General features: G+C 43.7%; 1 protein-coding gene across 8 annotated transcripts in view; it reads right to left on the reverse strand.

Annotated features, from left to right (window-relative positions):
- LOC147032489 (polypeptide N-acetylgalactosaminyltransferase 14-like) overlaps positions 1–23,322 on the reverse strand; it is a 157,209-nt gene that overhangs the window by 69,708 nt on the left and 64,179 nt on the right. For all 8 annotated transcript variants that reach the window (XM_085870172.1, XM_085870169.1, XM_085870170.1 and 5 more), the window contains 5 exons: positions 19,448–19,515; positions 8,972–9,037; positions 4,868–4,989; positions 1,212–1,299; positions 533–617 (listed from right to left, as the gene is read on the reverse strand). In XM_085870172.1, coding sequence (XP_085726298.1) covers positions 533–617; positions 1,212–1,299; positions 4,868–4,989; positions 8,972–9,037; positions 19,448–19,515 — 429 coding nt within the window. The remainder of the gene's footprint in view (positions 1–532; positions 618–1,211; positions 1,300–4,867; positions 4,990–8,971; positions 9,038–19,447; positions 19,516–23,322) is intronic.

The following is a 23,322-nucleotide window of genomic DNA, read 5'->3' on the forward strand; positions in this document are numbered from 1 at the left end:
AAGATTCTTTGGGGGTGGGGGGGGGGGTTGTGGAGGAAAGTAGGAGTTGCATGGTCAAAAGCTCGTAAATGAGCTGCAATCACATATGTAGACAAATCACACATATGTAGACAAATACATGAAACAACGCTGGACTTAACTTCAGGTAAACGCAGCCACTGAGCTTGGGGGAAGTGACATCACTTCCTGGAGCACTCTAAGTACAAACTATGTCATCATTTATGGTGACATCGCTATCCCCTCCGCACTCAGCAGGGCAATTGAGGAGGACTTTCCTGCCCACCTTGGATGCCAACTAAAGGAGTTTGCCCGTGTTCTATCCTTTTTAAATGCCGAGCGTCATGCCAGGAAGCAGCATGTACCATTTTTAAAGTCTTTGGTACGACTTGGCCAGGGTCGGAATCAAATCGCCTACATCCTAAACTCAGAGCACTCTAACCAACTGACTGATTCTAGTAACCAAAGTACTTCTTTTCAATTTTTATACCCTACATACTTCCTCTAAAGTACTTCTTGCTGTGGCTCTGCTCACCGTATAGGCTCTATCGGATCAGAGCGCCGCGCCGCCTTCTGCGGGGAAAGGTTTTCCCATTTAAAATGCAGGCTCCAATCAAATCCTGGGCATCGACAAGAATAAAGGGAACAGATACAAACTGAGTAGTGGAGGAACATAGGGGAATAAACATCCATCATAAAAATAAACCAACACATCAAGCCTCATGTACTTTGGCACAGTCAACATTAGACAGGTCAAATAAATATGAAGTCCTTGGAGCTTTTGGAAAATCTTCATAAACAATAAGTACAGCTGGCATCATTGCAGCTAAACATGTCAAAGATCTCATTCCACAAGAGTTTGGAAAAAGCAAAGTTGCATCCTTAATTCAATTTCTGAGGAAATGTGACAAAATGTGACGATTTTCCATGACGCATGAGAAGAGTCATCCAAGAAAACGGTTCGACACAATTAACTTGCAAGCTTTCAAATCTCTTCACAGCATACAAATAAATGCTAAACCTTGTTCTTGATTTATGCCCCTTTTCAATGAAATCCTTTTAGATTTATCCAAGTTGTAAATAAAAGGTTAAATCTTATGTGGGACACCCTGCAGATGACATGAATAAAAGAGAAATAAAATGGAGAAAGAGAAAGTCGAATTGAACAAGTGACCTTGTGTGGTTGTCATAATAGGAACCAGAGATGAACTGACCTCCCTGGAGGTTTGGTGAGGCAGCAGTGTAGATGAAGGAGTCCATGTTAATAACATCGATGATCGGACTCACAACTCGAGTCCTATCCTGCCAACAGGTGATAAAAGTCAAGACATGCCAGTGGGAGACCGAACAAGGCAGAAAATAAGAAATTATACAAGCATGGGCATATGACATGCAAGTCATGGAGTCACAGAGATCTGTTCTTAAGGGCTTCAGTAGCAGCCCTGACACATTATGCTGATTTTATGGAGAATCAAAAAAATTTCAGTAACAAAATGATTTTTGGTAGTCCAACAAGACCATTTACAGAGTGTCCAAAAAATTACCATTGCAAATTCAAACCAGAATAATGCTTTAAAAAAATAATGAAATGGACCACAACGATGTGCGTTGCTGCATGTGAAAGAACATTTCTCAAAGTTTATTTCCTTTTTTTCACGTTTCTAGGTTGTCTCCTGTGACACGTGACGTCACTGCAAATGGCAACCAATAAGAAGAGGTGCAGCATGTTGTCTGGTTTATATTGACCAAATCGGCTACACAGGTTCAACGAAGCTTCAAGATGACAATGGAAGGCAGCCCCCATTGAGAAAAACGATTGGTGAGTGGCACAAAACGTTTATGGAGACTACAAGCATCCTGCGGAGGAAGGAAGAAAGGGGCAGGTCGGCCAGGCACAAGTGGTGAGGATGTTGAACACGTTCGTGAATCGTTTGATCATCGACCCCATAGGTCCATTCAGATATGGATGATAACCTTAACAAATCCTGACAATAAAACTGAGAGATGTTCTTTCACATGCCGAAAACCACAAAATAGTATCCCATTTCAATATATATATATATATATATTTTTAATTGCGGTTTGAATTTGGAATGGTAATTTATGGACACCCTGTATACAATTTGCTTTCTGAAACCAAATTTTCAACGTTGTGCACATCAACAAAAATATATTTTTTCAGCAGGACTCCATTTTGTAAAACTGGCCTGAGGTTTCTTAAAATAAGTACTGTCGGTTGTAAAGGATCCTTTTTCATGTCAGTTGACCTTTTAAGAGAGGGTTGGTCATCCAATCAAATGTATTAGTGAGGCAGTGACTGATTTTTCGATCGAGTTGAGGAAAGTTCCAGGACAGAAATGCAAAACTGTGCGTCATTCGCTTTTCGGTGATAGAAGCCAAGTGACCGAATTAAGCTGTCAACAGCCAGCTTGCTGTAAATGAGGAATACTAAAGAACCAAGCCCAGACTCTGGCACATGTTAAAAGAAAGACATAGTAGGGAGACGAGGGACTATTAAATATGAAGGTGAACGAGCGGGCAGAGATCTATGACGAAAATAAATAAATAACCAGAGAGTTGATGTCAAAGCCACCCAATGCTCGCCTGTTTATACATTTATCGTTTTTAAAAGACGAGTCTAATAATATTTTTTATTATAAAGCATTGCAGTGAAGTGTGATCGAAATAATTTTAAAGCAATATATGTATTTGTATATTGTAATCAGTAAAAAAGTGTGGTAAATAAAAACATAAGAAAAGAAATAACTTGCACCAAAAAGTTTAACATTTTCACGCTCACGGTCACGCTGACGCTCACGCCGGGGGTATCGCTATAGCTCTCTGTTCTTCGAACAGGCGAGCTAAAAATGAAGAAAGTTCTGAAAGGATATAGAGTGAAGAGTATGGAGCAAGAGGGTGTAATGTAGTATCAAAGGTGGTGAGTGCAGAACAGAAGGCACCTGATTTAAAAAAAAAGACAGTTTGTTTGAAAATATGGGTGAGGGGAGAAGTGAGGAAAGAAGTAGAGGAGTAGGTAAGGGGTTTAAGCAAGCAGGTAATGTGGTTGACAGTGGAGAGGAGGAGTGAGAGCTCAGATTCAGAGTCATTTTCTGACCAACTATGACATTTCATAATTTAAACCCTTATTATTTCTCTGCTGCAGTCACAGTGCTTCTTTAAAAATTAATGAAATATTTTTGTTTCAAGTGAAGCGTGTTTTAAATCTGTCTGTCTGCCTGTCTCTGTCTCTATTTCCATTGAACGATGCAAATTAACCATGAACGGTTACTTGATGACTGAGCATTAGTGAATAAGTAAATACCTATGACAACATTTGATTGCTTTAAGTAGAAAGCCTTGATAATTTCCCATATTTCACAAAGAATAGCCTTCTCCATTAGGTATGATTACAAAGTTACTCTGAATCAGAATCAGATGAAACAATTACATTATAATTGTCCATCACTGACGTTTCATCCACCAGGACCCACTGCTGTAACACAGAATCTGAGGACTGCGAGGACTGCTCACCCTTGTTGGGGTTCTGTTGCCTTGGACATCAAAGACTTGTGGTCCAGATGCCTGGTACCTGTGGCTGAGAAAAGTCAATATTCTACAGCCTTATCTGGTAAATACTGATTCACTTCACATCCGTCTGATGAGATCTACATTAGATCGTTCAAAGTACCGTGCAACAAACAAGTTCTATGGGTGGTTTTCACCTAGTTCATGCAGGAGGCAGTGGATGGACTAAGTCAGGAGCATCTGAACCAAAACAAGTATGTAACTCGGATGATCCAATACACAAATTTGTGTACCCTTGTCATCGATGGTATGCATGTGTTGAAAAAACACGTGATTGCCCACCGACATGTAAGCAAGGAAATTACAGTTGCCCAGGACAAAATTTGATTGCTACAGAACGTCGGGCAGGCGATTTTGCAAGTCCAGAAACTGAAGAAGGGAAGCACAGCGGGATCCATGAAAGCTGACAGAAGCTTTTCAGATGTGGCTGTAAGTAAAGATGATACTAGTGACGCCAGGCCATGTAATAGTGATTCACTCAACTTCTGTACCATATTGGGCCACAGAAATAAGAGGCCTTCATTGTCATATGACAGAGAGAAGCTGAGCAAAGTAGAGAGTGGAAAGGCAGAGTCAGAGCCTCTTGCAAAACAAGAGTAGCATTCAGGCGAAGCCAATGGCAACAGGGCAGGCAGGCAGTATGCTGACCCATAATGCCATAAGAGGAAGGGTGAATCGCTCCTAGCCGAGTCAAAGAGGATATGAGAATTGGAGAGAGATCTATCATGGCAAAGGCTGAATAGGTATGGTACTGTGAGGTAGGGATAAGGAGAGCAATGAAATGTATGAGGGTGTATGATGACTATTCAAAGGTAGTCTATGGCAAAAACAAAAAGCCAACAGATCGGAACTGGATGAGCATATCATTCAAACAAACGATCTGGAGAATTTTCGAATTGTTCGGAGCTACACATAGCCTGAACTAGACTTCCTGAGACATGAATAAACATGAAAGTAGGCTCTGGACTTTCCCTCAAATGGATGTTATTGCCATTTTGTCAGGAAATTATAAAACGTCAACATCATCCAATTTCAATGCAAAAGATGAAAATGCACCTCTTTGCAAAATTGTGGAACATATTCAGTTAGTACAATGGGTGTTTCCAAAATAATATGCTAATTCAATATTACGGCTCATGAGTAATATGGTGTGACCTCTGAAGTTTGCTTGAGTATCACATTAACATGTAGTTAACAAGCTCAGAGCTAAATGGTGACTATTAGTAGTTATATATCACCTCAACTTAGCACTTGTGACCAGAGGTCTATGGATGCATGAACCTACATCTTTGACCCTTTGTAGTAGTGGCTCCAACCAGCCTTTGTTGACCTCACAGTGACTGTCCAGAAATGTAAGTACTCCTGCACGTGCCATTTCAGACCCTCGCACACGAGAGCGGATGAGCCCTATGTATCACATCACAACAAAAGGAATCATGATCACAATTCAAGTGACATCACAAGCACAGAGTGAACCATTCCTGCTGCATTCAAGTCAAACTTGTCTCGAAAGATCACTCGAGGGACCATTAAAAAGTGGCCTTGAAACACAGGTTCAAATCTGCTGGAAAACAGACTACTACAGCATCCAATATTCAATCATTATTCTTAAATAATAGCTATTGTTACAGATTTGAAAATCTGGTATGATGAATGCATCCACACATCCAGGTCCTCAGACAGTTATTTCCTTAAATGCATGTTCAGATTAGCCCCATCCCCTTGTCTAATGGGATCTTAAATGTGATGCATCGAGAAAGGTAAAGGATAGATCCCCTCTCTTATGGGAAGCATTTTTCTTTACGACAGACACGTTCACACACATTTCTTTCACGAGCTCTGAAGCCCACCCTCATTTTTCCTAAGCGGCAATCTTTCGTGAGCTCCGACTCACGTGGGTAATCCTGCCCCAGTGGGGCGGGGTGAGCTTGGGGCGGACGGCACCCCGCGGAGACGCTCGGGGATATAAAAACGAGGAGAGCAAAAAGCGAAAGGAGAAAAAAAAAGTCTGAAGAGAAAAAGACTAAAGAGAGAAAGACCGAAGAGAAAAAGACTGAAGAAAAACAGACTGAAGAGTAAAAGACTGAAGAGAAAAAGACTGAAGAGAAAAAGACAAGAGAAAAAGACTGAAGAGAAAAAGACTGAAGAGAAACAGACTGAAGAGAAACAGACTGAAGAGAAAAAGACTGAAGAGAAAAAGACTGAAGAGAAAAAGACAAGAGAAAAAGACTGAAGAGAAAAAGACTGAAAAGAAAAAGTCTGAAGAGAAACAGACTGAAGAGAAACAGACTGAAGAGAAAAAGACTGAAGAGAAAAAGACTGAAGAGAAAAAGACTGAAGAGAAAAAGACTGAAGAGTAAAAGACTGAAGAGAAAAAGACTGAAGAGTAAAAGACGAGTAAAAGACTGAAGTGAAAAAGACTGAAGAAAAACAGACTGAAGAGTAAAAGACTGAAGAGAAAAAGACTGACGAGTAAAAGACTGAAGAGAAAAAGACAAGAGAAAAAGACTGGAGAAAAAGTTTGAAGAGAAACAGACTGAAGAGAAAAAGACTGAAGAGAAAAAGACTGAAGAGAAAAAGACTGAAGAGAAAAAGACTGAAGAGAAAAAGACTGAAGAGAAAAAGACTGAAGAGAAAAAGACTGAAGAGTAAAAGACTGAAGAGAAAAAGACTGAAGAGTAAAAGACTGAAGAGTAAAAGACAAGTAAAAGACTGAAGAGAAAAAGACTGAAGAGAAAAAGACTGAAGAGTAAAAGACTGAAGAGAAAAAGTCTGAAAAAAAAGACTGAAGAGGAAAAGTCTGAAGAGAAAAAAAGTCTGTAGAAAGAAACAGTCCGAGGAGAAAAGGTGAGGAGAGAAGGAAGGGGAAAAAGCGTTCTGAAGAGAAAAGCCTGAGGAGAGGGAAAGCGAAAGGAGAGAGGAAAAAGCAAAGGGTGAGAGAAGCGACCAAGAAGCGGGTGTCTGACCAGCGCCGACGAGACAATTCGCCCTTCCCAGTGCTTCGGCAAGCGAGCGTGTGGTGCGCGGGTGGGTGTGAGCAGCACCGCCAACAAGTGAGGCACGGGTCGATCACCAACACCAGGGTCTAAACCCGCGACGGACGATCTTGGCACCCTCCAGACTTTGACTGGCGTGCAAGGCTGCCCCGTGAGAGGGTGCAAGGCAAAGCTGGGTGCTGGCGACGGACGTGACACGCATGCATGCATTTTCAGGACGTCTTCGCTTCACGGACGACTTTCTGGTGAGCGAAACAATTTTCCCCCTCCCCTCCCCCTGAATGATCTGCTGGGTTCCCTTGTCTGCGTTTCGCTACAAGTCAACCACCCATAAGCATCTGCTCTTTGTCTCTTTTCTGGCATTTTGATTGATTTTGCTTTGAAATTCATTCTTTATTTACCTCGGCAAATAAAAGGTTCTTTTTATTTATTTATTTTATTATTAATAAATTATTTGTCGATTTCCAACCTGTCCGTGGTTGTCCTTTCCTTCAATTGGTCTGGCATTGTTCGAACCGAGATAGACTGGGAGATAATTACCACAGATTTTACCAAAAAATCGTCGGCACGCACCAGCGGTTAAAACGCTCGGCCGCCCTAATTAAAATCTAATCACATAATATTGGTGCTTTGCCGAGGGCGCGCTCCCTGCTCAGGTAACCACATGACCTCGAGTTAAACGGAATAATTAGATGGCGGACACTGGAACTCATGGTTGACTGGGTGGCGTTCGTGGTTTTAAAACAACCCACCGTACCACAATGTTAATTGTGAGCAGTGGCCCCAGGTCCGGCTCTACCGAGGACAACCGGGGATTAATCCCCCTGAGTGACAAGCTGGTGTCTCGGTACCTGGGGCCGCAACTGGTGTCGGGAGTGGGAAATTTTTCGAACCCCTTGATCAATAAATTGGTGTCAGGTCGTGGACCTGTGGTGCGCTTCACGCACCTCGAAATTAAGAGCGGTTAGACAAAATCTTAGTTAAATTTATTGGGACAGACAATGGCGGACCAACACGGGCAGGTCCTGGTGGGCCATGTAGATGATGTAAATATGGATACGGGATTGACCCAGGACCCGGATGAAGTCACAATGGAGGGTGAAGAGGAAGCAATGGGAGAGATGGAAAATAACCCCCACCATTGGCCTCTGGAAAATGCGGCGCCGATAGCGCAGAACGCCTGGTTATCTCCACCAGTGCAGCCCGAGATTGACATGATGTTGTTCATGAGGAAATTAATGGCACAAATGAAAATGTTGAGCGAAGAAAACAACAGCAGAATGGAAGCGATGAGCAGAAAAATGGACAAAAAAGGGCGAAGAAACCAACAGCAGAATGGAAGTGATAAGCAGAAAAATGGATGTGATGGGCGATGAAATAAAAAGGGAGCTGAGTGAAGCGATGGGCAGAGAAATGGCGGCGGTACGAGAGGAGATAAGGGAGTGTCGGATCAGTGTCCGGGAAGAGATGAGGGAGAGCAAGGCCAGACTGATGGGAGAGATTGGGAAGATAAAGAAGGAGGTAGAAGGACTGACGATAGGACAGAATGAGTTGAAGGAATAAATGGAGAAAGAACACAGGGGCGATAAAGGAGTTAAGAGCCGTCAAGAAGGAAACAACAAGAGTGATGACAGCAATTATAAACGAATGTAAAATGGCACACGAGAAACTAACGAAGAGAGTAGAGGAAGTGACACAGACGATGGGAATGAAGGAACGGGAAACGGAAATACAAATAGAAACAACGAAGGTGACGTTAGAGGGGGAAATACAAGAGTCACATCGGGAATTAAGGATGGTTAAAAAGGAGGTGGGTGAGGTAAAAATCGAGATCATTGAAATTAAAGCAAAACAGGTAGAAACAGGTAGTGGAGTAAAATAAGAGATTGTTGAATGCATGGACGTGATATATTTGCAGCGTGATGGAGTGCTCGAAGAACGGGAGGAGGTGAGTATAACAAAAATGAGTCATGGCGAGACCGGGCACATACATGATGCGATTGGGTGTGTGTTGAGCTTGGGGGGGGGGAATCAAAGACCTGGGCTTTCTTGGAGTGCCCAATGTGCCAGAGTATGTGCGGAGTGCATGTGACATAACATGGATGAGTGCATACGAAAAAGTGGGACACGGATCGACCCAGACGGGAGTCGTGGTTCGTGTAGCGGACCGGAGGGGCGAGCCTCCTGAGTGGGACGATGTACTTCATACAACGATGTACCGCAGAAGAAAAAAAAAACCAAAGGATCATATCTAGTAAATCTCAGTGTTTAAAATTTCAACAATTCATTTCCCATTAAAATGAATTTGAAATAGATCATATGGACAAACAACTAAACAAAGAAAGCCAGAGAGATGGCGATTATGGTGACAGTGAGGTGATGTCAGAACTCACCTTCACGTTTCATGTTCCTGAAGCAGGTGACCTTGGGCAGGGCAGTTAGGAGCTGGCAGTCAGATGCTGAGAGTCAACAACAGTGTGCAAATAAGTTCAGATTAGGCCAAGAGGATCTGCCAAGTTAAGTTACAAAATTATGACAAGTATTGCAAAATAAAATAATGACCTTGCTAATTTTTAAATTTATTCCCTAAATGTTTACAAACAAGTATTGCATGCCTGTAGATTACCTTTGCCGCACCTATATACGAGCTATACAGACTTTTCTCCAGACGAGGAAGTTTTCCGGCGACCACAAGATGCACTCAAAGCTAATGACTGTTTTATGGACAGAATACAAGCCACGTGTATGTTTTGAGTCGCATTATTCTGTACTGGTAACATATGCTTTCCGAACTAAGCAAGGTTTAACTCAATGCACAGCACTGCAGTCAGCTTAACATTGACTCCATCACAATGTATCAAGGCTGAGCTCAGCACAAATGAAGCACCAGCCTGAACCCTAACCGTTTCACTTTGCCAGCAGTAACCTGAACTCCGTTACCATAACTTCAGCACAATTGCAGTGCCAACCCCAACCGTCACTAATGGCAACAGTAACTTTAGCCAAAAACGTAACTTTACTGCCAACTTGAGATGACATGAAACTGCAAGGCAGGCCAGCACAAGGGTAAATTAAGTATTATACTGGTGTGTGTTCTTTTATGGTTCCAATTCATCCTTAGGATGACAACAGCTGTGTTCAGCACGAAAAGTTCATGCAGAATGAGCGATGGAAAATCATTGCCAAGTTAAATGAAGCAGAGGAGAGGCAAATTGTAGAGGTACTGGGTGTGAAGCCAGCTATATTGCTGTGTTCTATGAAGCATTCCATGGTACTGGCACCTCAGACCAACTACTTTTTTTTTTTCAAACAGAATCACAGTGAGATCTTGAAAGGGTATACTCAATGATGGGAAAGTAGAAATGAGGATGAATTTGTCTACAGTCTTCTTCTTTTGTATGCAGCACAAGGCCATAGGATAGCACCATTCGCTGAAGGCACGGCTGGACGGTCATGCAGTGCTACATATAGTTTAGGGAAGGAATTTGGGACAAGGTGTTGGCGATAGCTCGCCTACTCTTCGCGAAGGACACAGTGGGATCTTTAACATCCACCAACTAATGCTGGTAGATGGGACATCCAGTTTAACGTCCATCCGAGGGACCGGCACACACATTGATGAATCACCTCACCTGTGAAAGCCTGCAATGACAGTTTATAGTTGCGTCAGGATTCAAACTCAGGCTAGACTGCTTAAAGGCGAGTGTGCGTACCTCTAGGACATCTTGCCAGCCATTGTCTACAGTAATGGACTGCATTGAGAGTACAGAAAGCTATTTGGTGAATGAGTCAATGGACAGGAAGGAAGCATGGTTCAGACCACCATCTTGGTTACACCTGTAGAGATGTCCATCTATAGAGATCCTACATTACAGTTTGATCAGCATTATTTTTTGCAGGGAAAGAAATTTTTTTTTTGTGTGTTAAACATTTTGTGATGTCCATCATTGTGCTTGTATGTCCATCATTCTCATGAGATTTTTTGAAGCTCAAAGTTTACTCCATCCAGTGAAGCAGCACAAGTGAATGGACGTGAGCCTTATAATTGTCGTCTGCTTAAGCTGGAAAATCGATCACTCGAACTTGAAAAATGAATTGGTGAGCGTGTTAAATTATTAACGATGAGAATTCAGAATCTGAGATGATTCAAATTAATGAGTTTTAATTATTTATGGTCCACTGTAGCAACAATACATTCACCATCTACTTCCATATTCTCATTGTTTATGGCTCTTGCAAGTTTCTTACTTTGTTTTTATGATTATTAATTCCACATTTCCCCATAACTTAGGTTTGCAATATCATATGTAATAAAAAAAATTAAAAATTGCACATTATGTATACAACAATGGCAGAATATATAACACACCCTTTACACCCCCAAGATGAACCCAAGTTGCTTCCTTCTCCAATCCCTCCATTCTCCGACCTTTTTAGATCCTCGTGGAGGATCTCTAAGTCTTACTCATGTTGTTGTTCTTCATCTTCTTCCTGTGGACTTTTTTGTTTCACAGCCTATCGTTTTCATCGAAACTTCCTGAAACTTGGCATATATATGTAAAAATATCCTGCGCAGACAGTAACCATCTCCTATTTTGAAAATTCTTCCCAGAAAAAAAAGTTATGACGTCAAAATATCTCCGCTAATGGAAATCTCCTAAAAAATTATCTCTGAAACTAGGCAAGCTTTTTGAATTCTGTTTGTGGGAATCGAACAGGGCATTAGCAGAGACGAATCAATTACCACACATATGATACATCAGTATGACGTCATATCAATTTTTATGACGTCATTCCTATTTTTTGTTTCACACCCAGAGTTTTCATCGGATCTTCGTGAAACTTGACATGTATACGCAGAAAGCCCACACGCAGGCAGTAACCATCTCCGATTTTGGAAATTCTTCCTAGAAAAAAAGTTGACGTCATAATATCGCGCTAATGGAAATCGCCTATACCATTATCTCCGAAACTAGGCAAGCTGTTTGAATTTTGTTTGCGGGAATCAAGCCGGGCATTAGCACAGATAATTTATCGCAAACCTGATACATCACAATGACGTCATATTCGTTTTTATGACGACATCATTAAGAGGACGAGGATCTTAGCTCATTTGAGCTTGTTATGAACCCAAGGTGTGCCTACCCATCACTTAGCTGACAGGTTTAATAAAAAGTCAGCTCGGTTTCACTTCAAAAATATATTGCATGTCCATCTGCGAGTTTCAATGAGGATGCAAAATGAAGTGAAACACGTGAAAGAAGGATCTTTAAGAACACGTAGTTGTTGCTGTGATCATCGTGTGTGTGTGTATGTGTGTGTGTGTGTGTGTGTGTGTGTGTGTGTGTGTGTGTGTGTGTGTGTGTGTGTGTGTGTGTGTGTGTGTGTGTGTGTGTGTGTGTGTGTGTGTGTGTGTATTTCCGTGTACTATTCTAAAATTTTTAGATTGCTTCAAGTAGTACTACGATTACTATTACAATGGTCACAAAGCCTGGTGTTGGGTTAACAATTAGGATAGCTGGCTTATAATCTTAGGGTCTTGAGTTAAAGCCCTGTCTGTTGCACCGTTGAATCAACACCGAGTGGGTTGACAACCTGTCATCCTTCTGAGGTCTGCAAAATGAGCACCAGCTTACTGGTAACAGGGGGCATTGCATCACCGGCACAGCTTCCCCCCAAAAATGATGCAACGAAGCAGCCACAGGCTGCATACAAACACAGAAAATAAATATAATGGTCAAGGATCTTCAATGACTGACCCGCCCACTGGGTGGATAAGGAGGACAGGTCTCCATGTCCGCCTGTTAATTTGCACATACTGTATATCTGTCTCAGACAAATGACTGTGACAAATCAGCCTGTGAGAAATGATGGAGTAAACTGTTACAGACGATTCACTTTTATTGGCGCCTTAAGGGTTATCTGCCAATTCTCTATGCATGTATGGAGTTCCCGTTTCCGGATGATCACAGAGGTTCTCTTCAACAAACAGATTTTATGAACAAAGTGGGCAGGGGAAGAAGAAGAAGAAGAAGAAGAACACGCCTGCCCAAACGGTAGAACCAATTGGTACCAATCAATCCTTACAAACATTCACGGACCGGTGTTTGCTTGTTTGTTTGTCGCGCTATTCCGACAGTTCTGGGATGATTACATCCAGACTAACTACATAGGATTACCATGACCCCAATTAAAGTATAGGGGTGTTTTTATCTTTGCCGGTGGTCTTCGTGGGGTCGGGGGGGACGTAAATTCTCCCTGGAAATGTGTATCATGTAGCGCCGCCTCTAGGTGAGGGAGGGTATTACAAGTATCCACCATTTACAGTACAGTATTCCTGTCCCCACATTTTCCAGTGCAGTGAGGTGTTTTAAATTATAAACAGTCGGTATGTTTTTACTTAATGCACAAACCCCGGATTTTTGTTTTTTGCCGACACAGACCTGTCAGTTGCCTCTACACCACCCAAACGAAGGTTTGCGTCAGAAGAACATGTTGCATGCTTGAAACAAGATTGTCCGTAAGGCGGGTACTCTTCCAGTCTGCAATAACAAACGTGAGTGTGTCAGTGTGTGTGTGTGTGTGTGTGTGTGTGTGTGTGTGTGTGTGTGTCCTTAACTCCAAAACCATTAAACCGAGGGGCCTGAAACTTTACATGCATACTATGGGAACTCCAAGGAAGTGCATGAGTGAAAATTGGGTGTTTCGGTTCATTAAAAGAGCCCTTTTGAAGATAAACGGCCTTATTTAATTATTTCCTTAATCATGAGCATCCTCAGCCAACTCGATCTCCCTGGATGGGGTCTTAAGGCGCATCATCGATTATCTCGCTGGAATCTTAATTCGCCATTTTGTTCAGCATGCTCATCAATGCCTCGAGTTGGAACAGGCCACGATTTCTTAACGATAAAGTATTTTATGTTTTCACTTTCCTCACTTATATCAACAAACGCCTGATCATCATACCTATGAATCACTGGAGACATTAAAATGCATATAAATGCCCAAACTCCAGAATTTGTGGCTTTATTTCATTTCCGCATGCCATAACCTCGAGAATCTCTTCAACTGGACCGAATTACAAAATTTAAGCTTTAAGTCGGCACTGCAACTTAGCAACAGTGCCGACTGCTAAAACAAAATAAAGTATTCATTTGTCCAATGTGGACATATTTGAAATTTCAGCGTCTCTGGAAGGTGTTTAATAATATGACGGATTGGCGATCGCTCATCGCTTGCCAAGCCAGCCATTCCTCATCAACCATTTTGTTGAAGTGCTTCCTTGAATGCTTAAGCCACTTGGCCACACTGCAAGCCACAGTGTCCATCTGCATGACCACCTGCCTGTGTTGTGCCCTGCAGTGTCGTGCGGTGCCAAGCCTGTCGTTACTTATTAAAGGTTGGATGGAAAGAAGGAAGGAAGTGAAGGAATGGATGGGATGGAGACGTCAGGTCAGATATGGGAGCATGCGCCAGAGCAGCACGTCACTGCGTCCACTTTCCACTCGTACTCCAGGGGCCTCCGTCTGGCCATCCCCCAGGCAGATGCCTGACGTGTCCCCATCTCCTTGAGATGCTGATCAATCTGCTGCAACCACGAGGCATATGGTCGGCCCATTGGCTTCCTCCACTCACGGGGCTCCCTCGCTGAGAGAATCTGGTGAGCATGATCAGCGTCAGGAAAATGAGGCACATGTCCAGACAGCCGCAGGTGATGCTCACGGAATATGTAGCTAACAAACCTCATCTGAGTCTCTCTCAGCAACCGCTCGATGGATACAAAGTTCAACCAGTGATAGCCAAGGATTCTCCGAAGAGACTGGTACCAAAGGAATTAAGTCTCCGTCTCAGATCCCTGGTCGGAGTCCAAGTCTCACTTCCGCAGAGCAAGAATGGAAGCACCAAGGACGTGAAGACTGAGACTTTTGTCCTGCAACAGCGCCACATCCCATGATCCAGTGAATCCATGACTCTCCAGGCCCGACCCAGACGTCTATTGACCTCTGACTCACAGCCGGCAGACATGAATATCACTGCCAAGGTACGTGAATCTCTCTGTGACCTCAACATCCTTGCCACAACCAGGTACAGACAAGAGAGCAGCATACAAGATGTCATTTAAAGCCTGGACCTTAGTTTTGACCAAGGAAGCCCGTAATCCCAGCGGCTCAGACTCCTCATTCAGCACCTCGAGGGCACCCAAAAGGATATCTAGAGAGTCTCCGCAAAGATGACTGCATCATCTGCGAAATCAAGGTCAGAGATCTTGACATTCCCAAACGATGCACCACAGCTTGATCTCTCCGACATCCACCACAGAATCCAGTCCATACAAGTGCTGAAAAGTGTGGGGGCCAGTACACATCCCTGACGAACTCCAGTAACAACTGGAAATAAGTCAGAGGTGGTACCACCACACTTCACAGCACTCTCAGTACCAGAGTAGAGTTCAGACATCAGATCGATCAGTTTTGGTGGCACCCCACGAAGACCAAGAATTCTCCAGAGGACATCCCGATTCACGGAATCGAACGCTTTACAGAGATCAACATAGGCTGCAAGCAGCCCCTGCCGAAACTCTCGTCTGCGTTCGGTGAGGACACGGAGTGCAAGGATACGGTCAATCATTGACCTCTTTGGTGTAAAGCCTGACTGCTCTGGACGCTGGTGCTCAAGCAGATGGTGGCGAACCCTATCGAGAATTATCCGAGCAAAGACCTTGCCCGGCACTGAGAGCAGCGTCACCCCTCGGTAGTTGTTGCAGTCTTGGCGATCACCCTTCCCTTTCCAGAGAGGGACAACAAGGCCCCTCTTCCAGTCAGTTGGGATGATTCCTGTGTTCCAGGCAGAGCAGGGAACTGCATGTAACGACAGGAGTACAGCATTTCCACCTGCCTTGAGAAGTTAAGCATGGATGCCACAGATCTCTGGAGCTTTACCCCATTTCAACTGGGTCACCGCAGTCTGTTTCTCCACAAACGAAGGTGGATCAGTTGATTGGAGGGTCAGCAATAGGGATAGCAACACCCCTGACATTCAACTCAACAGCTGGAGGATCAGCCTGCGACAGCTGCTCAAAGTAACCGGCTCAGCAGGCCTTCACTTTGGACTCCTCTGTCAAGAGCCCATCACCCTCTGCTCCAACTGCAGTACACCGAGGAACGGGCTTGGAGGAATGCAACGCGCGAAATTCCCCTGTAAGCAGGATGAGAATCGTCTGACCACAGGTGATGCTCTACCCCTCACAGATTCCTCGCACATAGGCCTTGTTGTCCACCCTCAGCGCACGTAGTTTTATGCCTCAACTCCCTGAACAGCTCACCTCTGCCATAAGGCTGGCTCTGCGACTCTGGTCAATGGTTCACCCTCCGGTGAGTTCCAAGACATCCACCGGAAACATCAAGGATGGTGGTCTTGAAGGCACTCCACAACTCTTCAGGATTTCCCAAAGCACACAGATCCCCCAAAACCCCACTCAGCCTGTTCGCAAACTCCTCAGCAAACCTCTCATCTTTGAGCTTGGGATCCAGCCTCGACTGGGATGGTGTCATTCTCCCAGATTTAATCAGTAACTTCAGAGTTGCGACAACAAGCCTCTGGTCGGTATTGAGGAACTGAGCATTCCGGTGGACCCTGCAGTTCTGGATCATCCTCCAGTGACCATCAACGAGCACATAGTCAATCTCCTTTGCTAAACCACCAGCGTTGGAATTCCAAGTCCAGCGATGAGCCTGTGGGTGCTGAAACCATGAACCAGCCACCCTAAGCCCATGACTTCTTGCAAAGTCAAGAACTTAGTGCAATTCTGGTTCACAGTTCCAGACCCGTGGGGACTAACACATGTCTCATAACCATCCCTATCAGTTCCAGTCGATGCATTGAAATCCCCCAATAGTCCATGGGCCCAGGCATATATCAGTACCATCTGAGGAAACCAAACTTTTGGGCTACTAAGTTATTGGTAGGGACTATATGATTATTTCAATATGTGATAACCGTTCAAGAAGAGCAGCTTAGTGTATGTATTGTGCATTTTTACTATTTTACCATTCTGAGATATTGACGTTTTGGGGGAAAAAAAACAAAAAAAAAAAAACCAAGGAGCACTGGGAGGAAGTGGCAGAGCTGAAGTCCATGCAGAAGGAAGCAGACACCCGAAAGCTTCTGCATGCTCTGCATGCAGCAGAGGCTGGGTACAAGGCTGTGGTGATCACTGCCGAAGATACAGATGTCCTCGTGCTGTGTCTTGCCTTCAATAAGGACATCCCATGCTCCGTGTATCAGAAGTGTGGTACGCAAACCCGCACACGGTTCCTAGACATTGACAAGCTTGCTCGATCGATGGGAGACAGTGTCTGTGATGCCCTGGTTGGACTGCACGTGTTCTCCGGTTGTGATACAGTCAGTGCCTTTGCAGGCCGGGTAAAGATGGGTGCCTTGAAGCAAATGAAGTCGGATAAGACCTACCAAGAGGCCTTCAGTCAGCTCGGTCATTCATGGGAAGTATCCACCGAGCTCTTTCAGAAGCTGCAAGAGGTCACCTGCCACATGTACGTGCCGTCTTCCAACACCACGAAAGTCAATGAACTCCGACATCAACTCTTCTGTGCCAGACGGGGAGAGATAGAGTCCAGTCAGCTTCCACCATGTGAAGACTGCCTCTTTATGCATGTCCTCCGTGCAACCTACCAGGCTGCTATTTGGAGGCGCTGTCTGCAATGCCAACCCTATGTTCCAAGTCCCAAGGGTTGTGGATGGACCACTGATGATGACGGGAAGCTGACCATCGAGTGGATGCAGGGTTCTCCAGCACCGGATGCAGTGTTGCAACTGCTTTCCTGCAAGTGTGGATGGTCGTGCAAACTCCCAGACTGCACGTGCCTTGCCAATAGCCTGAAGTGCACCGACATGTGCAAGTTGCGAACCTGCAGCAACCAGCCCGCTGATGTCGAGGAAGAGGTTGTAGACCTCGAGGACTCTCATGCTGATAACAGTGATGAAGACGAGACTACTGATCCATGGTGTGAATGTTTTGACACAATCACAACAACATTCATGGCTACAAATATGCATGAGTAAAACATAGTACATAAACATGCCACAGTAGCGTGGTGAAATTCGGGTTATCCGTAAATTTCACATTTTGGACGCTTGTTGGAACTTGGGTAGGGGAAGGGCAATTCCTTTAACTGTGGTTAAAAACTTGTAAAATGTTCATAAATGTTTTCCTCATTGAACATGTGCATGTTGTAGGCTACTGCGGTTCAGTAGCACGACCCAGGGAAATTGTATGACAATATTATAAATTAAAATGTCCTGAAAATCACTAATCAGCAACATTTTGATAGGCCCTATTGTTCACCCCTTTCTGCCATAAAACAAATTCTGCCTTCAGGAATGACAGAAAGGATTATTCGGATGGTATAAATAAAGCATTTCAGACATGTATTTGTGGTTTGCAGTTCATTCTAGCCCCATGTGGAAACAGCAATTGCATCATTAGTGAATGTTTCTGAGTTTGCCTTTTCGCTTTCATAATGCAGAGGGTGGGTACATTCCAGAGATGATAACTACCAATAAGCTGCCAGTCTGCAATGGTTATCACATCAAAATATGATCTATATATATATATACACCAATTCAAAAATCATAACTAGGATTGGTTTCCTTAGATGGAATCGACAAGTGGAATTTATGGCCTGGGCCCATGGACTACAAGACTAGAAGAGTATCTCGTCTGGGGCACCTATCAACCACAGACTTAAGCGTGGCATCAAATGAATCCTTCACAGTGAAATCACTTGCCTCAGTCGGAACATCTACAGAGACCAGGGAAATGACACCTAAGGAGTGATGAATCCTTAGTCTCATAATATGCTCGTTGACCGGTGTTACCTCAATTATCATAGGAGTCAGTTTATTGGACACAGCAACAGCAACTCCTTGGGCATGGTAACCATCAAGGCAACCAGACCAATAGTCAGTGTAACCACCCACCATGATCTCACCACTATCTGGTCTCTGAACCTCAGAGAGTGCTGCAACACCGATGTTCAAACGTTTGAGCTCAGATGATAACAGACATGTGATCATCCTCTCTTAGGAATAGGATATTCCAGGCACCCATCCGAAGGGACTGCTTCAGGTTAACCAAAGGAGACCGCCATCTGGTAGACGACACCTCAACACCACCCTGACACAAACTACCGCAATCCAACCCGGGAAGATTACCCTGTGTTTTTCTTCCTGTCATCAAAGGTTTTGCCCCAATCCTCTCATCCGGTGAGCTCTCCTGCGAAGGGCAGCCGCATAGGAGGTACTCCCACGGAGTGGGTTTTCAGTTTCCTTTGCATTTTGCAGAGTGAAAGGTTTTACGGTGGCTGTAGTGCAAATCCTGTGACCAACCTCCAAAGGAGGAGTGGATGAAAGGAATGGATGGGATAGAGGGAAGGGATGGAGAGAAGGGATAGATGGAAGGAAAGGATGGATGGGATGGAGGGCAGATGGAGGGAAGTGATGGACCAAACAGATTTCCCGCCCGCCCCTTCCTCGCTCTTCCCTCCTTCGCCGTTCTCTCCCCCTCCCGTTTCCCTCCCAATTCCCTCCCTCCCCTCCCGTTTCCCCCTCCTCCCCTCTCCTCTCCCCCCTCCCGTTTCCCTCCCTCCCTCCCCACCCCTTCCCCCTTCCTCCCCCTCCCTCGTCTCTTTTCTCTCCTCTCCCTCCCTCATCTCTTTTCTATCCTCTCCTTCTGCCGCTTCTTTTCCCCTCCTTTCCCGCTCTCTCCTCTCGTCACCCTTTAGGGTGACTGACGGACGCTGCTCCTTTTAGTAAAAGAAAATGCCATACAAGTTGTGATTGAAAGATCTTACCCTCTGCGCTGTAGTCGTCAATGAGAATTATTTCCGCAAGCAGTGCAGAAGGACTACGATTAAGCACACTGGAGAAGGGATGAAGTTTGGAAGAAAAGAAAGAATGAGCAAGGTTACACATCACAAGTCAAACACCGATTGTGCTGAAACAAACAAATGACTCAACAGCAATCAAGAAATGTTCATCAAAATGACCAATATTTTATTACTCAACATTGAATCACAACAAACCCACCAAAACACCGGTTAAACATAGATCCAATTCATGAGTGACAACCTTCCATGGTTTCAAGCAGCCAGTGAGTGAATCACAACCTTGAACTACAGATTATCATATTTGATCTGCTAATCCAACCATTTGAAATTTTGAATTCTGAGCTTTGCAACCAAGAACTCTGTATTTTACAAAAATATTGGCAGACTAAACAAGTAGGGTTTACATCTACTGTATTATGAAGGAGAGCATGCTTCACAATGCAACAACATCTGCTTGCATTGTACTCAACGGTAGCTTGTGGGAGATCTGGATAATAAAACTAAACAGGAGAAATTTCAAAGGATAGCACACCAATGATAAATTACACCGATTACACAGATTAAACAGCAAAAATAAAAAATAAAAATCGATAGACATCTTTTTAAGCGTTTGTGAGTTATTCTTTCAGGACCGAACTGTCGCACCTCTCGGCCACAAATTTTGGGTGTTGGAACTTCTGAATCGAGACAAGGCATTAAACTACCATCCCAACCCCCCCCCCCCCCCCCCCCGTTGGGTCGAATCGAATTGGCTTGTTATTGTCATCGAACCAACTCATCCCCATAGTTTTGTCATCATCGGTCCAAAGCGTTTTTGGCTCCATTTTTCAATGTTGAAGAATCGCTTTTAAAGTTTCTTTTTAATTCTGATATCTGGATTCAGATCTTCACCAAAATTGATTCAGTCGGTCCTTGTCACACACCAAATCTGCACACAAAGTTTCATTCAAATCTGTCCATAACCTTTTGAGATATCCTGCTCATAGTCAAACAGGACTGAAAACATAACCTCCATCCACCTTTGGATACCTGTTTACCATCAGTGATACTCAAGATTTTGTTAGTTCATATTTCTGTACAAAATATCATAAATAATTGTGTTTCTTCCATAAATACTTGTGTGGAGCAAGACTACACATCACAAGTCAAACACCGATTGTGCTGAAACAGACAGACAACTCACCTCCTCCATTTAATTCTCCATGAATAAAGAAAAAAGAAATGGTCTCGAAAGTGCAAAAGTGTGTTTAAAGTTTAAAGTGAGTGGCATGTCAAAATGGTCACTATAAACATATTAACAATGTAAAAATATTGAAAGTACACAAATACATTACTGTATTTGTAACTATCTGATATACCTGTCAAGGATGTGTGATGGGTTAATGTGGGAATTGACAAGACAGGAGGGCTATGAAAGAACAGCAATCCTGTGATTTAGTGGTGCCGGAAACACTGCCCAATGGAATGCCAGAACATAATCCAGCATGGTGAACGCTTTGAGAAAAGTCTACATTTGACTCAAGAGAGTGGAATAAATGGAGGAGTTGGAAGCAAATTTGGACGACTGAAACAAAATTGCAAAACATTGTTAAGTATGGCTTTGAGGTTGACTGACAATGCACAAAGTGGTAAGAGAGGAGATAGGAAACAAAGACAGACAGGTAGACCTTTTATTCATCAAGCAGAATGGTCTTGAAAGTGCAAAGATATTATTACGTTGGGGGCGGGGGGGGGGGGTTATATATTAACTGAGAACAGATAGAAATGTATTGAATCGTTTGGTCTGTGTATGAATAGTTAACCATTCTTGATGTGATCAAGTTGGGAAATGTTAGCTTATGGATTATCTTGCTTGAATGTGTACCATATAGGGGATTGTGCATGGTAATAATTAGTTCGGGTTTAAGGTAAGGAATTGTACGTGCAACTCCTTGTAATCCCTCTGAGCGAGGTGCCGAGGTGAGGCTCTAGTGCAGGGGTCGGGAACGTTTTTGACTCAGAGAGCCATTAAAGCAAAATATTTGGAAATCTATTTCAGTGAGAGCCATATAATATATTTTAAGACTGAATTCAACTAAATGTGAGTATAATAAGCCTCTGAATTTATTCTTTTAAATAATGTTGTTATAATACTCACCATTAATGGGACTTCTGGTGCTGCATGGATTTGCTGATGGCTTTGTAGTCTGGTTGGTACTTGGTGAGGTTAAGCTTCATGCAAGCGTTGAGGCTTTCATCCGTTAGACGTGATCGTAGGTTGGACTTGATGTTTTTAAGATGTGAGAATGACTGCTCACATGCATACGTAGATCCAAACAAGGTCAATACAGCAATACTCACACGCTGCAGTGTGAGGTATGTGACAGGAAGCGCGTTCCAAGTTTTGATAATCAGCTCGTCTTCGGGTTGAAGTTTTCTCATTTCTGTCCACATGTGCTTGCTCGCCAACTCTGCTTTCTGTCGTGCGATTCTTTCCAAATCTTCATTCAGTGACTTGAACTTATTCACCCACATGTCTGAGGCCTTCAGGTCAGCCACTTCTGCTTCAAAATCTCTGACGGAGACACCAGGAATGTAACTCAGGTCGGCTGTGTTCAGTGAACACTCGTTTGGATGGGTGATGAACTTAAAAAGACGAGTGTGCTCACGAAATTCTCCAAAGCGTGCTTTGAATGACTGTAGGAGACTGGATGTGAAGCCAGCTAACTGGTGGAGATCAAAGTTTTGAGTGGGCTCACTTGCTGTGCATGCATCTTTAAATTGTCTCAGTTTTTCAAAATGTAGTAAACGACCTGTTTCAAGATCCATGATAAAGAGCTCCAGCTTGTTTTCAAAAGCAAACACGGCTTGTTGAAGGGATAACACTGTATTTCCAATGCCTTGCATTTTCACGTTGAGCTCGTTCAGATGTTCAGTCATATCCACGAGATAGTAAAACTTGAGGAGCCACTCAGTTTCGGCTAGCTCAGGATGCTCAATCCCTTTCATTTCAAGGAAAGTCCGGATTTCGTTCAGGCAAGCCGCAAAACGGCTAAGCACCTTCCCTCTTGACAACCAACGCACATTGCTGTGCAAAAGCAGACCGTGATAGTTATTTCCAACTTCATCCAGCAGTGTTTTAAACTGGCGAGCATTTAAGGCTCGGGCAACAATAAAGTTGATCACACGAATGACCAGCGACATCACTTCGCCAAGCTGCCCATCACACATCTGAGCACAAAGTGCCTCCTGGTGTAGAATGCAATGGAAACTTAGGATGGGTCCATTTTCATGTTCACGGCCACAAATCCTTTGTTTTTCCCCACCATACACGGAGCACCATCAGTACACACCGAGATAAGTTTATCCATTCGTAGATTTTTTTCATGAGTGAACTCCATGAAAGACTTGAATAAATACTCACCTCTTGTGGACCCTTTTATTGGCAGAACAGCAAGACTTTCTTCGCGCAGTGCATCACCAGCAGCATATCTTGCAATCACACTGAACTGCGACAATGGCTTACGTCTGTTGACTCATCCAAAGCCAGGGAAAAGAACGGCGCTGTATTTATGTCCTTCACTTGCGTTTCCTCCACTTGGTTTGCCATCATGATGGTACGATCATGAACAGTTCTTGCCGACAGAGGCATGTCTTGTATCCGTTTGATTATCTTGTCTTTGTTCGGAAGATCATCAAAAAGTTCATTGGCGACACGACATCCAGCATGAACGTTTTTGCATACTCGCCATCTGTGAATGGTTTTCCGTTCCTCACTATTGCTAACGATCCAGCAAGGCTGGCGGAATTATAGTCACCTTGCCAGGTCCACACGCGGAATTGCTGCTGGCTGGCTTGCA

Source organism: Eptatretus burgeri, chromosome 2, assembly GCF_056783735.1.
Source record: "Eptatretus burgeri isolate ZD-2024b chromosome 2, Ebu_testis_v1, whole genome shotgun sequence".
In the NCBI taxonomy this organism is placed as follows: Eukaryota; Metazoa; Chordata; class Myxini; order Myxiniformes; family Myxinidae; genus Eptatretus; species Eptatretus burgeri.